The sequence below is a fragment of the Centruroides vittatus genome, unplaced genomic scaffold (assembly GCF_030686945.1).
Source record: "Centruroides vittatus isolate TY-2023 unplaced genomic scaffold, ASM3068694v2 scaffold_324, whole genome shotgun sequence".
In the NCBI taxonomy this organism is placed as follows: domain Eukaryota; kingdom Metazoa; phylum Arthropoda; class Arachnida; order Scorpiones; family Buthidae; genus Centruroides; species Centruroides vittatus.
Genome location: NW_027122701.1, coordinates 4,773,707 through 4,793,952, shown reverse-complemented (window position 1 = coordinate 4,793,952; position 20,246 = coordinate 4,773,707). Strand labels below are relative to the sequence as shown.

Genomic DNA, 20,246 nt, shown 5'->3' with positions numbered 1-20,246 from the left:
ATCAAAGGACAAAAGTTAAAATTTAATATTTTCAAAGTATTTTATTGTATTAGATAAACTATTTAATAGCCACACCTTGAGTCAAAAATAGGATTAGCATGAACATGATGTTCATTATTACTTTTAAGATATATTTATTTTTTAATTAAAATAAATTTTCATATGTACAAAAAGTATTCATTTATACACTTATTAAGATAAGTAAAAAGAAAAAATTGTGATGATAAATTATTTTCTGAGTTTATAAACAGAATATTGTGGATACAGAAGGATTAATTGTTTTTAAATATACATTAAAAAATAAAAATCTAACATTCAAATCTGTATCAATGTCCATGTAATTTCCTTGCAATTCAATGTTTTATGTGCATATTGTTGGGAACTTCTTGGAAACAAGAAAAAATTTTTCATTCAGTAGACAAGTCTCATTTGGATTATATTTATAATTTTGTTGTTAGCAAATATTCCAAGTTTTAAAGATATGTAAGTTCTCATACATTTATAACTGAAATATAAAATGCAGAACATAAAGTCTATTGAAAATGTTTCTCTACATACATGACTTATTTCATTATAATATGCATCTCTACAAATTGTTTTCTATTTGAAAGCATTTTTTTAATATTTGATATCATGCATACTCAATACATAATAATCATTATAAAATAAAATACAATTTGTTTATAAATATGTTAACTTACTTCTGTTCCTTCTAATTGATAATAACTTTGTATTGGTCGAAACCTCCAGGATGGAACTAAAATTAAATAAAATAATCTGATTGTATTTTTTTAAGGAATAATAAGGAAATATTAATTTAAATAGTCAACAAATTAATAATATATTATGAGAACATTCAAAAGAAATTTAGTTTATTGATTAAAAGTTAAAGAATATACTTTAATTAATTATAAAGGTTTCTAAAAAAAAAATATTCTTGACAGGTTTTTCTCTTGAAGGGGGCATGTTTAAGTTTCTCATAAGGGTCCATTTGGTGGCCTGTTCAAGACAATGACCTAAAAGCTCTGTAAAGTTCTAAACATATTTGTATCAAATTCTGACAAATCCTTTATAAATATATATGTCCTTTTGAGAAGAATGGAATCTCAATTTCTTCTTGGGTGTCAAATGCCCTAAAGCTATAATCCTGGCCAGTTTTTAGGAATAAGTCAATGTTTGAATATCCACTTGATTTTCTTCTTTTATGCATTGTGATCTTATCTTCATTTGTTGATAGTTAACTATCTGGATTTCAATGCTCATTAATTACCAAGCATCTGTTATCACTTGTAATTTCAGTGTCCATGCCTTCATAAAGTCTCTTAAGCCTACAAACCTTCTTCCTTTTTACTGATATAAGTTGTTTTAAACATCTGCACGAGAATAACTTTTTTAGAGTGGACAATTACATATAGACACATCCTATAAGCACTCGCAGATACTACACATTATCGATTCAACATTTGTTTAGGAAGAACGGCTGTTCTTTGTTAAACAGCTTAATCTTCTATTTAACTAATAGTCTATGTTGACTTCCTCACTTATACCCTATTTCTTGTATAATGTATGGTAACTTATTTTGCTAGAGTTAGTAAACCACTAACTACATGTGAGTGTTTTAAATGTTTCTTGACATTTTTGTCAGTTTTGACATTAGACATGCATATCCTTCCCAGAACCTGCATGTTTTAAACTGCTTTAGACAGAATGTTACAAGCATTTCTCTACATTTGTATTTTCATGTAAATCTGAAGCAGAAAAACCTATGTTGTAAAGCTGTTTCATTACCTCACCAACTGTCGTAAATAATTGGGCTATAAACGATTAAAGATTATAAATAAATTTAGCACTTGAGGTAGGCGTTAGGCAACATCTCTTATTAAAATTAATAATTATAATAATTTAAATAAATTTAGATTAATATTATCGGGTTTAATGAGTGTTTAGTTGTTAGAGCTGTTTCATCTTCCTAGAAAATACCTAGTAATGTGTAAGTATAAATAAATTATTATAATGTACATTGAGTAATTTATATTTATTAATTGATCTGTCTTTTCACATGAATGAAGAACAATTATAAATTTTTCCTTTAGGACAGAATTTTTTTTGTTCCTTAAATCAAGAGTCAACTATATTTTTAAAATCAGCAATAAGAATAAGTACTATTCTTAAATGATTTGCAGTGTATCCCAACAATAACTAATAAATGGAATTTTAATATTTTATTTTGAGTAACTTACAATAAATTAATAATAATTAGCAAGAAAATTAACTTAAATATTCCATTTTAAAACATAATACTATTACTACAAAAATTATATTGTATTGTAACTATAATTATAAAAAATTCAAATATGCTGCATAATTTCTAACAATAAAAAAATACAATTATAATTACCTTGAATTTCATCTTGGTTTTGATTAGAATTATTTAGATCTGTATCTTCTTTTTTACAGGCAGATAAATAATATAACTCTTTTGTTTGTAGAGAGTTTGTTAATGCATTATTATTTAGACATTTTGAGACTCTCTCTGAAATTTCTGTTTTTGTAAATGACTTTGATAATTTAGAGAAGGAAGAACTTTCAAATTTTGTATGTGGAATATTTGAATTTATTGACTGATTAATTGCAGAAACTACTTCAGAGGACTCTGACAATAAAGAGTCAGATTGATTGAATCGCCTATAATATTAAAACTTTTTATTAGTAAAATTTTATAGTTTTATTATTATCTGTTATAATAAATAATAAATCTGTTATAAATATCTGTTATATTTTATTTTTGTATGAAGTTAAATTTTAGTATTATACATTTTATTCAACTTTGAAAGTTCTAAAATTAGTTGTTATAATATTAACAATATTTCTAAATCATTTAATACAAATACCATACAAAAACAAATCAACAAACTGATAACTTCTATTTAATATTTTTGATCTTAAATATTTTAATATAATATTTAATTGGATTTATTGACATACAATAGCATATTCAAACATTTTTTTATAATAATAGTGCCAGCAATATTGTTCAGGTGGGTGGGTTTCAGTTGAACCCCAATTCAATGGAATCAGGGGTTTCATTTTTAACTGGTACAACATATATTTTACAACTAGTTATTTTTAAAAAACAAGAATGTGGGTGTATGTCAGGTGGCAACAGTACAAAGAACAAATTGACGTGTAATTGACAAAAGCCCAGCGTTCCAGTTAAGATTGACGGAACTTGAGTCATTGTTGGGTGACAATAGTACAAAGATTTTTTGGTTTGACGTTAAATTTGAAAGGCGATACTCTGCCTCCTGAGATATGTTAAGAATATTTTTGTTGTGTCTGTAATGATCAACTACGCACATAATTTTATGTGATTTAACTATTTTTTTGTTACTTTTAATATCTGTAGCATCACATTGATGCGGGGCTTAAATGCTACATAAGCCCGAAATGCATTTGTGAATTTCAATAAAGGAATATCTAACCTGATAGCTATGAGGAAGTCTACCGGATTTTTTTATCTTTATTCGGGTTAAAAAGACATACATTCAATAAAATTACATTAAAAAAAGAAATTAGAAAATCTCTAAAGGTAGGAAAGTTTTAGTTTTTTACAGTGAATATGTTACAATGCATAAAACATTATTTAAACACATTTTAAAACTATAGATTAAACAGAAAACAGATGATAAAAATAAATTTTCACAAATAATTTTGATGTTACTGAAACTAAAACTCACAGAAAATACCACTACATGAGAGCTGAAAATTGTCAGCTGAAAAAGTACAAAAGTCCAAATTTAGCATTTGAAAGTGATTTAGGGGTATTGGAGTATGATGGAACTTCATTAATCTGGACCCTAATACAGTGATACACCGGTTTTTGTCTATAATCCATCCAAAAACAACCAGCAAAATCCAAAGCTGGCGAAAACTGAGGCAATTACAGTATTTCCATATGAATCAATGTAAATCCAATTAATTCATTCTAGACACTCCAAAATACATACCAAAAACATATTTTATAGAGAATAAATATAGTGTTTAATACTAAAAACAATAAGAAATTAATATAAATGAATATAAAAGACTAATGTAAAGAATAAATGAACATTAAATGGCATAATTATATGGCCACAGTGTTTAAAAAAGTAAAAACCTATTAAAACCATATAATATAACTCTAGCTCCAGTCTTTAATAATACGAGGTCTGTTAAAAAATAACCAAACTTTTTAAATTGAAGAAAAATGGAGTGTCCTAGTGTTGTGAAGTTGATAACAGTATGTAGGGTTGCTGGCTCTGGAAACTTTCTTTGATTCCATGATGGAGCTAAATAGAAAGGAAAAAAATGGAATTGTTTAGCTAGATGAATGGGATAATGCTCACACACTGTACAAGAAAATGCCACATTAATCCACAATCATCACAATCTATATGGCTTCGAAAAAAAAAAGAAAAAAGAAATTATTTATTTATTATTCATTCACAAATCTGAATAATCCATGTACAAAAGTATATATTTATTAAATAAATAACACTTCCATGTAGCGGTGTTACTAACAGCGATATGACAAAATTCAGATGTACTCGCAAGTACTTTCAACAGCTTACAGCCATCATCCTCAAGCGAAAATCTAATACATTTATTATTGAATTATCGGCTTTTTAACGGACTTTTCAAATTACATAATGCACATGGATGGAATATAAAATAAAACATTAAAATTGTAATAATAAAATATTTTTATAGAAATGTGCTGTAATGACGTAAACTCCCCAAAAATACATAAATAGCTATTAATGGTGCTGTGTGGCTGTGGTAAAAATTAGAACGCAAATTATAACTTGGTTTGTTTAAATAATGTTATCCACAGCTGTGGTATATCCAATGTCGGTGCATTGCATGATGATATTGTGAAAATATAAAGGTTCTCCCATATGAAAATTTCTCTACGATCATTGCAATGTTTGAGCAATTTAGTGTGGTTCCAAAGTGGCAGATAATCTTTGTCTAGAACCTTTTTTGCTAATTCTGTTGCTGGTCTATTATTTCTAATGTCTTCTCAATGTTCTAGGATCTGGACTGTAGCATTCTAGTGGTAGCGCCTATGAAGAAAATTTCTTCCCCTGATAGTTATATAATGAATTTGTTGAAGGGGCAGTTATGTAACAACATTTTCTTTTTTTCTACAATAAATACTAACCAGAACAGTAAATTAATATAAAAAAACTCAAAATGTGATTTATTTATTTAAACTACTACTAACTTTTTATCCCAATTTTTGATTGTTTTCATCAAAAGAAAAGTGATTGCACAATCAATGGAAACATTTTTCCACAGTTGCACAGAACTTCAACACCATCATTCAACAAGTAAGCAATTCAAATTATTTATAATTGCATATTGATTAGGAGCATAATGACCTTTTACTCATTTTTGTATACTAAAGCAAAAGAATCAGTTTGTATCATTTTATTTAAATTATTCTAATCCAATTATTCATATGTTAAACTTTATACACAAATTAGAAATGAAATATATAGTATATATGTAATTTGAAGATGTAAATTTCATTTACATCTTCAAATTAAGTTTGCAAATTTTACATATACAAATTATTATATACAAAAATGTTTCTTACCTTTTTGTTCCTTTTGTTTTTGACTTTGTAGATGTTTTATTAAAACTATGTGGTACAACATGATTTAGAACAGGTGATTTTTTAAAATTACTGTTGAATAAATTGTTTTCTTCTTTAATGGAAGCTTGATGGAAAACAGGTTTTTCCAGTTTTTCAATTTGAAGTTTCAGCTAAATAGAATTAATTAATTATTAATAATAAATCAATGTTTAGAATACATTTTAAAAATAAATTAAGTTAACTGATATTTTTATTCATAATTTTGAAAAATGTTGAAATAATTATATTTAAAAATTACGATGATTAGTGTTGAGAAAAATCTAGATAACTTTTGGAATGCTATCTTTTTACCTTAGAAACTAAGATAATTTTCTTTGTTTTTTGTTTATGTGCATGTGAAAGAAAAATTTCATCCATTTATATAATTTTAGAGATACAGGTAATTTTTGTTAGCATTGAAGAAGTCATTTGCCATGGGGGTGACTAGTATATGAATATTCAATAGTAAGAAAGCTGTGTTCAAATTTAAATGCATTTATCTTACTAGCATGGTCTTAAATGTTTTAGCTTTTTCAAAATCTTTTGCAACCAAAATAAAAGCACAGTTCTAGAAAACAAAATCTTCAATGATCAATTTGCATCATTTACTATTGTTGATCTCGAGTTTTTGTCTGAATACAATATGATCATGGAACCTATTACAACTGCTGTGACTTAGAAGATGATTGTTATTTAAGTGTAGTTTTATGACAATATTGTGGTTAAAAAAACAGTTGAAACTATGCCCTTCAAAAGCAATGGAAGTATTGTGAACCACTCATTAAAGTCTGGTTTAAAAAAAAGTGTAAATAAATGTTTTTCTATCTTGGATTTCACAAATGATGAAACAAAATGGTTCATTTTGGCTTGGCTAGTTTAGACATTCCAAATTTCAGAATACTGTAATTACTTTTCAACACTGTATCAAGAGATATGCATAGAAATATTTTTGAAAGTGTGTCACATCCTTAATGCGCATGAAGCAGCAGAAGAAAATAATGATGAGACAACTGATACTAGCACTCGTTTTTTAGTTATTTTTTAAAACTGACGTAGATGACATAATAAACCAAGTTAATCAAACTTTCATAATTTATTTAGATTCATTATCTAGGATTTTTGTCATCAAAACTTACATCTGTACAAGTGTTGAAAGAATTCCCAGTTGTTCTATAAGTTTTTTTTTTTTTTTTAAATACAGCAACAGGATTCCTTCTTCTGCCCCAATGAATAAATGTTTAGCTTTGATTTTCAGATTTTCATTACATGGTGAAAACAGCTTGGGGACAAACTATTTGAAATATTGCTTATGTTAAATATAAAACAGAACAAGTTGTTATATATGGTATTGTGTAAAGTCCACAAAGACCATAAAATAAACTCAGTTAACTGCAAAGACTGCAAGACTATTATTTTTTCATTTTAATATTGATAAGTATAAATTATCTCTTTCTCAGATAAAACATCATTTTATCTTTACCTTCTTGTCTAAGATGAGATAAAATATTTCATATATTTATCTAGATAAAACTGAGATAATTATCTTCATCTCAATCTAGATAAAAGTATTATATTTTTCCAACAATAATCACAATTTATGCATTCTATATTAGAAACACAAATTATAAACAAATATATATTCATAGTTAAAGTGTAAAATCATTTATTAATCCATTTTATATTAAATCGGTTAGAACATCTTTAGCTGTCATATTTGTCTTATTATTAGATTAGTATTCATGAAGATAATTAGAGATCTAGTTTTTGATGTTTAAACATTATTAAGGATGATTAAACATATTTAAACCAAAATGTCATACCAAATACAATAGTACATTCTTAAAAAAGTTACATCCTGTTCCAGAAAAAATTTTGAATTTTCTAACATTTTTGGATATCTATGCAGTCATCATCAGGAACGAACATATAATAGAACAGCTTTTTAAAATTTTTAAAAATTAAAAATTTTTGCTGGAACAGAATGGAACTTTTTTAATTTTACATTTATTCCAGTTAAGAAATTTTATTATTAAAGTACAGTCTTGCTAATCCGAACTCCACTTAATCTGAATCACTTCTGTTTGTCCTTTTAAAATGTTCCAGCAAAAAACAAAAAATAATCAGAAATTATTTTTATAAACATACTGAATTTGTAAAATTAGTATAAATATATATGTTAGACTCAAAGATCAAAAATGCCCAATAAAATGACCAGATTGCATTATGACTTTACAGAAACAACACCAAATTTCTCATCCTGGCTGCTTATAAAGAGTCATGATGCATTCTGGCATTTTAAAAAATGAAGTAATGTGAAATTCATATTGTGACTGTTAAAAAAAAATGACAAAACATTCCAGCATTATCAACATACCTCAACATACCTCAAAGTTGATTCCTGTTTATATTTTGTAACAACAAATAAAAAGTTCAAGATTTTTGAATAAATATGTATAATAATAAGAACAGAGGCTAAGCTCAGATATTTTTGCAGGAACTGTTAGAATGACACTCAAAATTATAGTTGATATCTTTCAAACAACATTTGCAGTTTTTATTGATGCAGTACCTCTCAATACAGCTTACAAATCTGTTTACTTCTAGATGTTATATTTGAGAATGATTAAAGAGATAGTGAACTTGAGAGCACATCGTGTATGTCAATGAAGTTGTTCTCAGCAATTGTAAACTCATTGTGAGCATAAAACTGCTCAAGTAGGACTTCTTTGGTACTCAACTGATAAAGCCCATATATGTTTCCTGATGTGATGTCATATTGAAACTGGCAAATGACTGAGATAACTTTGAACTGGCTCTGCACTTCTTTCTTAATGAAGTTAAGATGACAGATTACTGTATGCATGTGTGATAAAAATGTCTCATACTGCTTCTGCAACAATGCATTGTGGTATGTTAATAAGGCTGGAACACATTGTGGTCAATTTTTTTAACAGTGCCAAAACAAATTTTTCATCATGGCTTTTTTGGCATGCTCCACTATAAAAAGCCATGAAGTGCTTATGTTAAGACTTTTGTATGTCTGTCAGACATTATATATCTGAGACAGCAATTGACAGCAAATGTATTTATTAGTTTTGCCAGGAGATCATTTTAAAATCAAGTAAATACATGCAAAAAGATTATTAATGACAAAGAACAATTTGAAAATCAATTTTCATTTTATAGCATATAATATACAAAATTTTTGTATGCAAATATTTACCAAGTAGATTCAATTGTACTTTGTCATGCTTCCATTCAATCCATTTATTGTTTTGTTAAGTTATGTTCTGTTCAATCCATTCATTGCACATGTCCATATGCATGTGCAAAAGGGAACTGAACATTTTCGTTTATGGTCACTATAAGCTATAGTAAAAACTACCCAGTTCCTCTGGAATTTATAAACCATATCCCTTACTGTATATTCAGTGAAAAATTCTTCTGGACAACTACTTGATTCCAAGAATTTATAAAATTTATTTTAAACAAAATTAATATTTGATTCACTTTAGTGAAGCATGCTATCAGATTGGCTTGACCGACCTTGTCTAGGGTCCATTTACCCACAACAGTGATGTGACCATGCAGTGTCTGCTCAGTGCACTGATTTTTTGCCAGTGGGAAATCGTCGTCCTAGTTTTAAACCACCCTGTCCAGACTCGTCCGTCACAGTGCCATGCAATGGAAGTGGCATGACTGTACTGTGAAAGTACATTTGACCTGAACGATATTTTCACTGAAGGTAAATTTTGTTTTCCAATGGATGATGAACATTTAATTGAAATCATGCATCAACACCCTGTTTTATTTGATTTATCTCATTTGAAATACATGGACATTGGGTACAAAATGAATATTTCTCTGTTTTGTTTAATAAAATATGAAATGCATGTTGGGACATTTGAAAATATTCAAAAAATATGGATTCATCAACTCATTATTTTTTATAAAGAGCATTAAACTCCCATTCCATTGATCTTTTTTATCCATGCTTGATGTACCCACTTGTGGCACTTTCTTGATTGCATTTCTTTTCCTTCTTCATCCAAACATATAGCTATCATAGCCAATTCATCCTCAGAAAAATCCATAACCACTCACCAAGAGCACAGTCACATCACTGTTGTGTGTAAATACTCATCACTGTGCCATGCCGGACGTCAATGTTATGAAACAGTCACTGTCCCAGCACATCACTGTTGTGTGTAAATGGACCCTTAAAATGTCAGAATGTGTCATGGCTCTTTACAGGCAGTCAAGATGCAAAATTTCTTTTTTCAGCTGCTTCTGTAAAGCCATAACACACTATAGTTGTTTTTTCTTGATCATTTGATCTTTGAGCATAACATATACAGTACTGTACATTAAATATAGCATAAAAACATATCTGCCCCATACACAGAAATGAATATAAAATTAGACTCACTTCAACCATTAACCAGTGTGAATTATGATTAACTCTTGAATATCAAATGTTTTTGTAACCCCTTCTGGCTTCTTCCTCAGGCTTCTTTCAATTCTAAACCAGCTGGATCTTCTAAAACGTGAATATAAAATTTGCATGCACATAAGAACATGTTATTCGAAATCTTCGTCTCACCATTCAATTATATTCCTATTTTATATTCACGTCTTAGAAGATCTGGCTGGTTTAGAATTGAAAGAAACCTGAGGAAGAACCCAGAAGGTTACGAAAACATTTGATATTCAAGAGTTAATTGTAATTCACACTGGTTAATGGTTGAAGTGAGTCTAATTTTATAGCATAAAAAGCTTTTAAATACTGTATATGTACAGTACTTGTCTACAGTTCTTTTTGACTTCCTTTTCTTTATATGTATCTGATAACTCCACTAATCTGAACTTTTCACTAATCCAAATAATCCTGTACAGTAAACTATTTGGATTCATAACTTAAGAGTTCACTGTATATAAAATTGCCAAACATCCTTTATTTCGAAGGACAATCCTTTATTTTAGCTAAAACTGTCCTTGTCCTTTACTGAAGAATGGACACAATGTGCCCTCTATTTTCATTTTTCAATACCTGTGTTTTGCCCACCCTTATACATCAATCCATAGCCTTCTCCATAGAAAGCTATGGTTTCGTATTAAATATTTTAAATTCTAAATGAAACTAAAATTTGCAAATATTTATAATCAATATGAAAACTTTAATTTTGAAATCAAAACTTTAAAAAATATAAAAAGAATATTTAGACATTAACTAAAAAATCGTCAATTTTACTTTTTTGGGATGGAAGAAAATGGAGTTGGAGAATGTAGCAAAAATCGCTTTTAAGAATCCTTTGATCCAGTCTTGGACATCTGGCAACCATAACTATATAAGATAAATAAGTTAAACATTTTTTTAATGAAAAACATGACTTGCTCTTCTGTTTTGTTAGCAAAAACTATATTTGATATTTAAATATAGCATCACACTCAAATTAATTAACTAACTGGTGCATCCTGGATGGCTTTTATTTTGTCTGGAGACTTTTGGAGACCTTCTGCACTAATTATGTCCTAAATATTGTACTTTTCTTTCAAAGAATTTGCACTTACTGATGTTTACATATAAATCATTAGCTCTCAACCTGTCTAAGACATTCAGTAAATGGTTCATGCATTCTTTATAAGTTTTTCCTTGAATTATGATGTCATCAAAATAAGCTACCACTCCTTCAAGATTTTGGGTAAATTGATCAATAAACTTATGGAACTCATATGGTACAGATTTAATTCCAAAAAATAATTGTTTTGCTAGATAGGTTTGATGGTGTGTTGAGATTGTTTGTATTTTTGCACTGTCATCATCAACTGATAGATGAAAATAAGCTTTGTGGATATCTAAAGTGCAAAAATAAGATCCATTTTGTAATTTATTGAAAATATCTTCGATGCGTGGAATTGGGTGGCATGAATTATGCAACTGCTTGTTGACTGTGATCTTATAGTCGGCACAAATTCGTACTGTCCCATCGGGTTTCAGGATAATGACTATGGGTGTTCCTCACTCTGAATAATCCACTTTTTCAATGATATCCTCACTTTCTAATTTATCTAATTCCTTATCCACTTCTTCCTTCAATGCATAGGGAACTGGGTGTGGTTTTAAGAACATTGGTTTGGCACCATCTCTCAGTTTTAATGAGCAAATATAATTATGTATTTGGGCAACTGTGGGAATGAATACATCCGAGTACCGCTCTATGATTTTTGAAATGGATGTTTCTACTTCTGTTGACAAAATGTTGTTGACCTTAGTTGTTTAGCTGAGTTCATTGATGCCAATCTTTAAACTTCAAATCCAATTTCTTCCTACTGTTGCATTTTTTTGGAAGGGAACACCATACAAGCCCTCTATACTGTAGTTACCACCATATTTAGTTTTTACTTTTGCTACTCCTACAGATTTGAAAATATCTCATGTGTAACTTTGAAAGGTCACTTCCATTTTTGCTATGGGTTCATTCAGTTGTAAACAATTGAATTCGTTGATACTGATGACGGTGACACAACTGCTAGTGTCACATTCAAAACGGACTTTTGTACTGTTAATGTAAATTTCTGCGAGGAGTCTGTCATCATTTCCCATTATATTAACAAATATGTCTAGAATGCTGTTTATATCAAAGTCGATTATGCGTTCATGATTAATATTGTAGATGTTATGATTCCTGTTAATTATTGACATTTGTTTCCTTAAGGATGATATGCATATCTTTCCATATGGCCTTTTTTATGACATCGTTCACATTTCAGCCAATCTTTGACTCTACAGTTTACTGATTTATGGTTGTTTTTCCCACAATGTAAGCATAGTCCTTCTAAATGATGTTCTTTAAGGTTAGGTGGGTTTCCACTGCAACCTTCTATTCTGCTTCTGTTCCAATTTGATGGTTGTGTTTGAGAATGTGAGCATAGTTTTGTTTTGAGTATTTTTGGTAATTTTGTGAACAAGGTAGTTACTTTTATATACTTCGTCGTTTTCAATTTTGGAAGCTTCTATGGCTAATGCAATTTCTAGCATCTGTTCAAAGGTTAGGTCAGCTTGTTGTAGAATTTTCTCACGGATATTGGAATCTCATAAACCATGTATGAATTGTACTCTTAACATCAGATCTATGACAGATTTTATACAGTCCACATTGTCACAACTAGACTTGAAGAAATCTGTGCTTTTCAAGAGTTATTTTAATGAAATCACATAATTTGAAATGGACTCACCATTATGTTGTACTCTAGACAAAAATTTATGCTGTTCTGTTAGGATATTTCGTTTTGGTGTTAGGTGATTTTGTAGCAACTTCATTAATTCAGCAAAGATTCGCTTAGAGGGTATTTCCGGTGCCATTAGGTTGGTCAGTAGCTGATAATGCTTCAGTCCAAGACAATTATTAATATCATTACTTTAGCTTCTTCAGTAATGGCGTCTGTTCCGGTTAGTCCTTTGATTTTGAAAAAGTTATCCAGTCATTGGGAATAGGGTAGATGTACCAGTTTTGGCCAGTGTACCAGTTCTGGCCAGAAAACAAATTTAACTTAAAAATATAATCACCACATATTCAAATCTGTCCAATGAAACAAACTTTTATTGTTAACTGTTCACACAGTTAACAATAAAAGTTTGTTTCATTTGTGATTATATTTTTAAGTTAAATTTGTTTCTGGCCAGAACTGAGTCCTTTGATTTTGAAAAAGTTATCCAGTCATTGGGAATAGCCTAGTTTTCAAAGGTCTCGGAAGTTTCGTTGTAAGTTTCGAAGGTTAAGGCTTGCGTTTGGAGCACTCATTGAACTGATAGTTCTGGTTTCATTTTCACCAACTGACTCTGTAGTTTCTTGTTGAACACATTTAGAATTGAAATTAATTTTGTAAGTTCACTCATTTATATATCCTTTTTATCCTTGTCGCCAATTGTTATGTCCGTGACGAATATAATTAACTTTATTACAATCAAACGTAACTTTGTGATAATATATACGTAACTTTGTGCCTCCAGGTTTAAGTGTCACTACAGCTAATGCATGACTGCCTGAAGACAAAGGAACATGACAAAGGTCAGGGGTGTGGGGTCGCCTAACTAGGTCAAGGGGCAATTCAATGTGGATTACACATACCCCTGGAGGTTTACATACATAACAATCTCATCATCAAGCTGACTACATGGAGTTTTCAAGGTTTCCTTCATGTTTGTAACACCTGAATAGAGGCCAGTTTCCTACAGAAAGTTCTCCCAGGAGCATCCCCTTCACCCACATGTCGCATTGCCATACCCAAATAAACCAAACCAAATTCTCCTTGTGTACCCTAGGGATGGGAAGAGACCTAACAATATAGTTCAAGAGTACTTAAAAAAGAATACAAATCCATTAAACTTAAGGTGAGCATTAAGAATGTCCACTGGGTCAGAAGGAATGATGTCCTGAGTAATGTTCAAAATAACCACTCAGTCGGTTTGACGAAACACAAAGTTTATATTTACAATATAAATGTACAAAATAATACAAATTAGAGTCACAATTAAATATGCACAAACAATAATTCAACGACAACCGACTATTCCCGTACAAATTCGTCGAAAGAACTCCTTACGATCAAACAGACTTGTAATTAACAAAACCTCCGAGTCAGGAACAAGTTCGTACTAAAACACTGGAGTTACTTTCCCCAGATTTCTGTAGCGTCCAACGAGCGAGACAGTTAGAACTTCGGTAACAACGATCCTAATCCGATCCGATCCTCCCGATCCGAACTCAGCCGATCCCGATACGAACTCATGATACCAGCTCCCGTTTCCGCCGAAACTACTGCTTAAATAGTCTCATCGTTCAAATCGTCCGCCAATCAAATTTGAATGTCTCCACAATGGCCGCCAACGGTCATTTCCCGCCAGCCAATCGTCCGTCTGTCGTCGACTTGAAACTCAACGGATCTTCCCAACGGACGTTTCTAACGGCCGTTGCTAACGGTTTTTCCGTTATGAAAGTTCGTTATAGTAAAACAGGGTGGAAATCGCTTGCCTAAGCGATTCCAAACCCTACATCCTGTTTGAGGATGCAACCCAATGGCATATCAAAGTATTTCTAAAGAAGTTGACAGAAAGCTCCCAGATGCTGGAAAGAGGAAGTTGTTTGCAATTGCACCAGAAATACTGGCCCATATGTGATGTTCAGCTAGATGTTGGCAAAGACAACTTGGCAGAGATAATCTCTACCCAAAATGACTTGGACATGCAGATTGATAATCTGAAGTTTAAGTTTGCAATGAAAGGTACAGAGAACCACCTCAACTGGGTCTGTAAGGTGATGGTTCCCCTATTTAAGACTCCTCAAGAGGGGGTAAAGTCCATATAGAATAGACTGCAAATCAAGTGAGGAAATGAATGCCTGTCACTCAGTGCAGTACTCGAGTACTTATTTAAAAGAAATAGATATGTTCATGAGAAATTCCAAACAAGCAAAATTATTTTTTTAAATGTTTACTAATCTTTTTCAGCTGTTTATATTCAAATTCTCTTTCTAATGAATTAACATTTTTAAGTTTTAAAGATCAATTTTGTACGCTAAAAATTTTTAATTAATTAAAGTTGTTAGTTAAAAAAATATATATTTTTAGAATCACTGAATGATTAAAAGTTTAAAATAAGACATTTCATCATATCCAAATAATTTATTCTGTTATGAATCCACAACCAAAAACTATATGGTTATGAAAAGAAAGAAATAGCAGATTTTTTTTTATTATTGTTCATTAATAAACTTTGTAATTCATTACAAAAGTATATATTATAAATTTATTAAATTTGTCTCTTAATAAAATTTATTTACAATCATTAATTACATCATACAATATATTAACCGCATGAGATTACTGTCCCCAATAAAACACTTAATACTGTGAGATCTCAACAGAAATCTGAAACCTCAACCAAAATTTGTTTTAAAAGAGAAAATTGTTTTAAACACTTCAAAACCTTTATGTAGGCCCAGTTAAGATTTTTAATTAAATATGTTAAAAACAAGCAAGATTAGAACAATAGAGGCCTTAAAAATTTTCAAAGCTGACAAGAAAGGAAAATGCATCAATTTCAGGAAGAAAAAACATCTTGTGTTAAGCATATTACTACAATCCCAATCCAACTCATGGAAAATAATCATAAAATCATAAATACATTTATATTAATATTTGACCTTTATGTAATAGCTGTACAGCTGCATCTACAGCTATTACATAAATTTTGCACAGAATTTCTTAAATGTAATGTCCTCAGACAATTTCTGAATATAACCTTATAAAAAAAAATTCATAATTCGTCATCATTTTTTCAAATATTCCAATTGGAATATTCCAATATTCCAAATATTCCATATTCCAAATTCCAAATATTCCAATTGGAATATTTGAAAAAATGACCTGAAACAGATCTTAGATGTAGATTGAAAACATTGCCTTTAACATATTTAATTAAAATTCTTAACTGGTTCCATATAAAGGTTTCAAAGTGTTTGATTCATTTACACAACCAGTGTTGCAGAGAAAATTTTGAAAATTGTTTTATATACAAATGTTTTTGGTTGGTAAAACATTTTGTGAGAAAGTGTCAAACAGGAATTTGACCTTTTCTCTAACAATATAAAAACAACAGAATAAAGTGTTTAATGAAACCAAATTTCATGCAAGTCCAGCTGGCAATATTTATAACTGGAGTAAAAACACTTAACTCTGATTTACAGGTGAAAATTGCAACAAAGCAGTAAACATTTCTGACCAGTGTCTAATCTCCAAATTCAGTCCTGAATAGCTTCAGTAACAAACTAAGGGCCAATCAAAAAATGGAAGAGGGGATCACAACCAACCAGAACATCTGATCGGTGATGAGTTTTGGGTTTTTAAAAGTTCCACAAGGACACAGAGGCTTTTTCCATCAAGACAGTCCTTTTTTTGAAAAAGTGATATATATGAGTCAAAAACAAGCAACAAACATTCACACTTTGGTGTGACAGTTCCTTCAATTCTTTTATGAGTGCACTATCTAGGACACCAATCCATCCTTAAGAAGGTGTGACAAACCCCAGGAACCTCATACTACAGAGACATTGTATCACCAAGAACATCATCAACATTGTCCACACTTATATCCTTTCGAATTAGTTTTAAGGAATCTCTTAAACCTTTGTAAGATGTCTTTTGTATTTTAATAAACGAGTGTTAATTGTAAACAGAGTTTTTGCCTTGATTGTCTAATGCCACTACCCACATACCCAGTTCACACCTTCTTGCCATCCTCAATGACACATCTTCCTTAAATAGGGGAGTAGCAACCACATTATACTAGATAATATCAGGTCCGTGATAAGATGTCACAGAGGTCTTCACAATACACCCCATGAAAACAGAAAAATCAAAGGACAAAAAACAATAAATACATATAAATTATAAAAATTAAAAAACAGGTTATACAATTTATAAGAATGTATGTATATAAAAATTAAAAATTATGTGATATAAAGAATGCATATACAGTGAAGTTTCAAAAATCCAGACTTCAAAAATTTGGCCATTGAAAAATAAATATTAACTAACTCTTTCAAAGAGAGCGTCATTGTTGATTTTCTTTCAGCCTTGCATTGTTGATATTCTAACATTCATTCAGAATTTGTAATTTTTTAATTTTGAAATTATAATCAGTGTATTTTTTGTTTAAATATAATGATTCTATAAAATATATTTGAAATCTTTATAAGTAATTCTAATTCCTTGTAAAATACTGGCTTGAACTTAGAACACCTAAACTCGAATTACAGTGTAAATACACTGTAATTCGAGTTTAGGCTAATTTACATATATATTTGAAAATCCATATGGGGTCTTGTCCCAATTAGTCTAAATTTTCAATACTTCACTGTATACAAGGCACATTCAATAGAAAACTGGAAAAGTGCCATTAAAAGTCAGGAGGATGAGCAAGCATAGGAATTTTGATATGTGAAACTTCCTAGTCAAAGGCAACAGTAACTGTGACTGACAGTGCTGTTGATGCACGAGAATGTGAGACAATAAGCCAGGGTTGTCCAACCTTTTTTCCTAATGGGCCAAATTAGAATTTAGGTGTATTCAGCATGCCACAAAAGTACTTTATATAAATATATGCTTTTAAAACATTCAAAATGTGAATATCAAATTTTATATTCACACAAAATAAAAATAAATTCAATGCAATTTTTGACATATCCTTTCTTTTATAATATTGTCAATATCCAATTTTATGATACTAGTCTTAACTCTAAGAATGATAGTTAAATGGAAATCACTGAACCTATTTCTTTCAGCAGCATTGATGTTTTTCATGCATGAAAAAAAATTGTTCACAACAGTATGTACTACCCCACATGCATAACAGTTTTCTAGATAAATTGACAATTTCATCAAATTCATTGAAAGAATGAACTTTCTAAAGTTCAAGAAGGGAATGTTTTCTATGATAAGTGTTCAAAGATTCCCTGCTTTGAAGTTCAATGAGTTCTAGCTGGTATTCGGCTGTGCTTCCACATATTTAAATGAAAATGGCTCACTAAACAATTTTAATTCAGTTTCTATTTTTCAGAGGTCAGAAAATCTGGTTGTTAAATCTTTCAACAAAACTTCACATAATTTACTATATTTTTCAAAGTTTACATGAAATTCTTCTTTTCTTTTTAATTAACTCTGAAAATGCAATTTCACACTGCAATTTTTTCATGACAAATAAGGCAGATAATGTTATTGCATGTTTCAATTACAAAATATTTTTCTGGCCAAAAGATATTAAATTTTCTCTTTTCTTCTGTTATTTTTCTTTTGTTAGATTTTAGATGCCATGACCAAATGCTGGGTTATTAAATATATAAATTTAATGTTTATGAAACAATTATAAATATAATTGGAGGTTGAAAATATTTCAATTATTATCAATAGATTAGCAAAATAAATTTGTGTATAGACTTAATGTCTGTATTATATACCTGTAATTAGAAAAAATGCCAAAGTAGAAGGGGCTAAAATTTATTCTTTATAGAAATAAAGAATAAATTGGCCCCTCCCACTTTGGCATTAGGCCTAGCCTGGAGTCACTAAAAATGGTTGACACTCTTTCGAAAAGAAGAATTATGTGTCTTTTTTTATCTGCCTGATGAAAGATACCCATTCTTTATCACCAACATCACTTCATTACAAAAATTTTTGACACTGAAACAATAAAAATGACAGACTATACCACCAATTTTTTGATTGGTCAGTTACAAATTATGTCACCAATTACATCATTATGACATCAAAGTGTATCCAAGGAAATGAAAATAATTTTTGCGATATACTTTACCAAAATAAATGAGAATGTACAGTACCTAAAAAATTTAGGGTGCATTGAGCCACATAAAAATATCAAGTGGGCCATGGGTTAGACATTCCTGCAATAGACCAATAAAATGGCAGTGCCTCTCCAGCATTGCATGAAACAAGAGCAACATAGTGTTGTCCAATTTTTGACAAAAACTAATCAACATCCATTGGTACATGCAGGTACAGAAAGGAGACGACTACATGAGTTGCACACAAGTGTATGAGTGGAGTTTTAAGGTTTCAAAAACAGCACAGTCCCTCAAAAGATTCTCCATGTCATTTACTGCAGTCCCAGCCATAGAGAGTCTTTCACAGAACTAGCTATTTTTGGAATTTTAGAACTCCACTTGTACACTTGTGTGCAACTCATGTAGTCGTCTCCTTGATGTACTGTACATGCATGTACCAATGGATGTCGACTGGTTTTTGTCAAAAATTGGACAGCAGTATGTTGCTCTTGCTTCATGCACTGCTGGAAAGGCACTGCCATTTTATTGGTCTATTGTCTCACATTCTTGTGCATCAACAGCACTGTCAGTCACAATTACTGTTGCCTCTGACTTGGAAATTTCATGTATCAAAATTCCTGTGCTATTGCTCATCCTCCTGACTTTTAATGACACTTTTCCAGTTTTCTATTGAATGTGCCTTATATATATATATAAAAATTACAACAAAAAATTAAAGATCTTTTTACACTTAAATTTTAAATGAATAAAATAAAAAGGATTCCATATTTAAAGTTGCTGTAACAGCAGAAAAAAACTTCTGGAATTTTATGAATTATTTATAAACTTAAAGTAAATTTAATTGAAAATGAACCTTGTTACATAATCAAAATTATTTAAATAAAATTGAAAAATTATGAATGGTACTGTTTAAATTACAGTTATTTATAATGATAACATCCAGACTTGTGAAAAAACAATAAAAAAGATGAAAAACTAGACAGCTCCTGAAAAGAATCAATTTTATAGATTCTGGCTTAAAATATTAAACCAGTCTTCACACAAGGATAGCTAAGCAGCTTAATATCATACCTACTATATCTAGCTTAATAAAATAAACTGAATGACAACAGGTAAGACTTACCTCCTGCAGAAAGACCCATAAAAAGTGCTATGTCAAATAACTATTGACTTTTTTCAAACTGTTGACAGATATTAGCTGATGTCAT

At 30.0% G+C, this 20,246-nt stretch overlaps 1 protein-coding gene across 1 annotated transcript in view; it reads right to left on the bottom strand.

Moving 5' to 3' along the window:
• Positions 1 to 20,246, bottom strand: part of LOC136988171 (male-specific lethal 1-like 1) — a 57,403-nt gene that overhangs the window by 22,778 nt on the left and 14,379 nt on the right. Inside the window, exons 2-4 of the mRNA XM_067286001.1 lie at positions 5,642 to 5,811; positions 2,399 to 2,685; positions 702 to 757 (exon numbers count right to left, since the gene is read on the bottom strand). Of these exons, the coding sequence (XP_067142102.1) occupies positions 702 to 757; positions 2,399 to 2,685; positions 5,642 to 5,811 (513 nt within the window). The remainder of the gene's footprint in view (positions 1 to 701; positions 758 to 2,398; positions 2,686 to 5,641; positions 5,812 to 20,246) is intronic.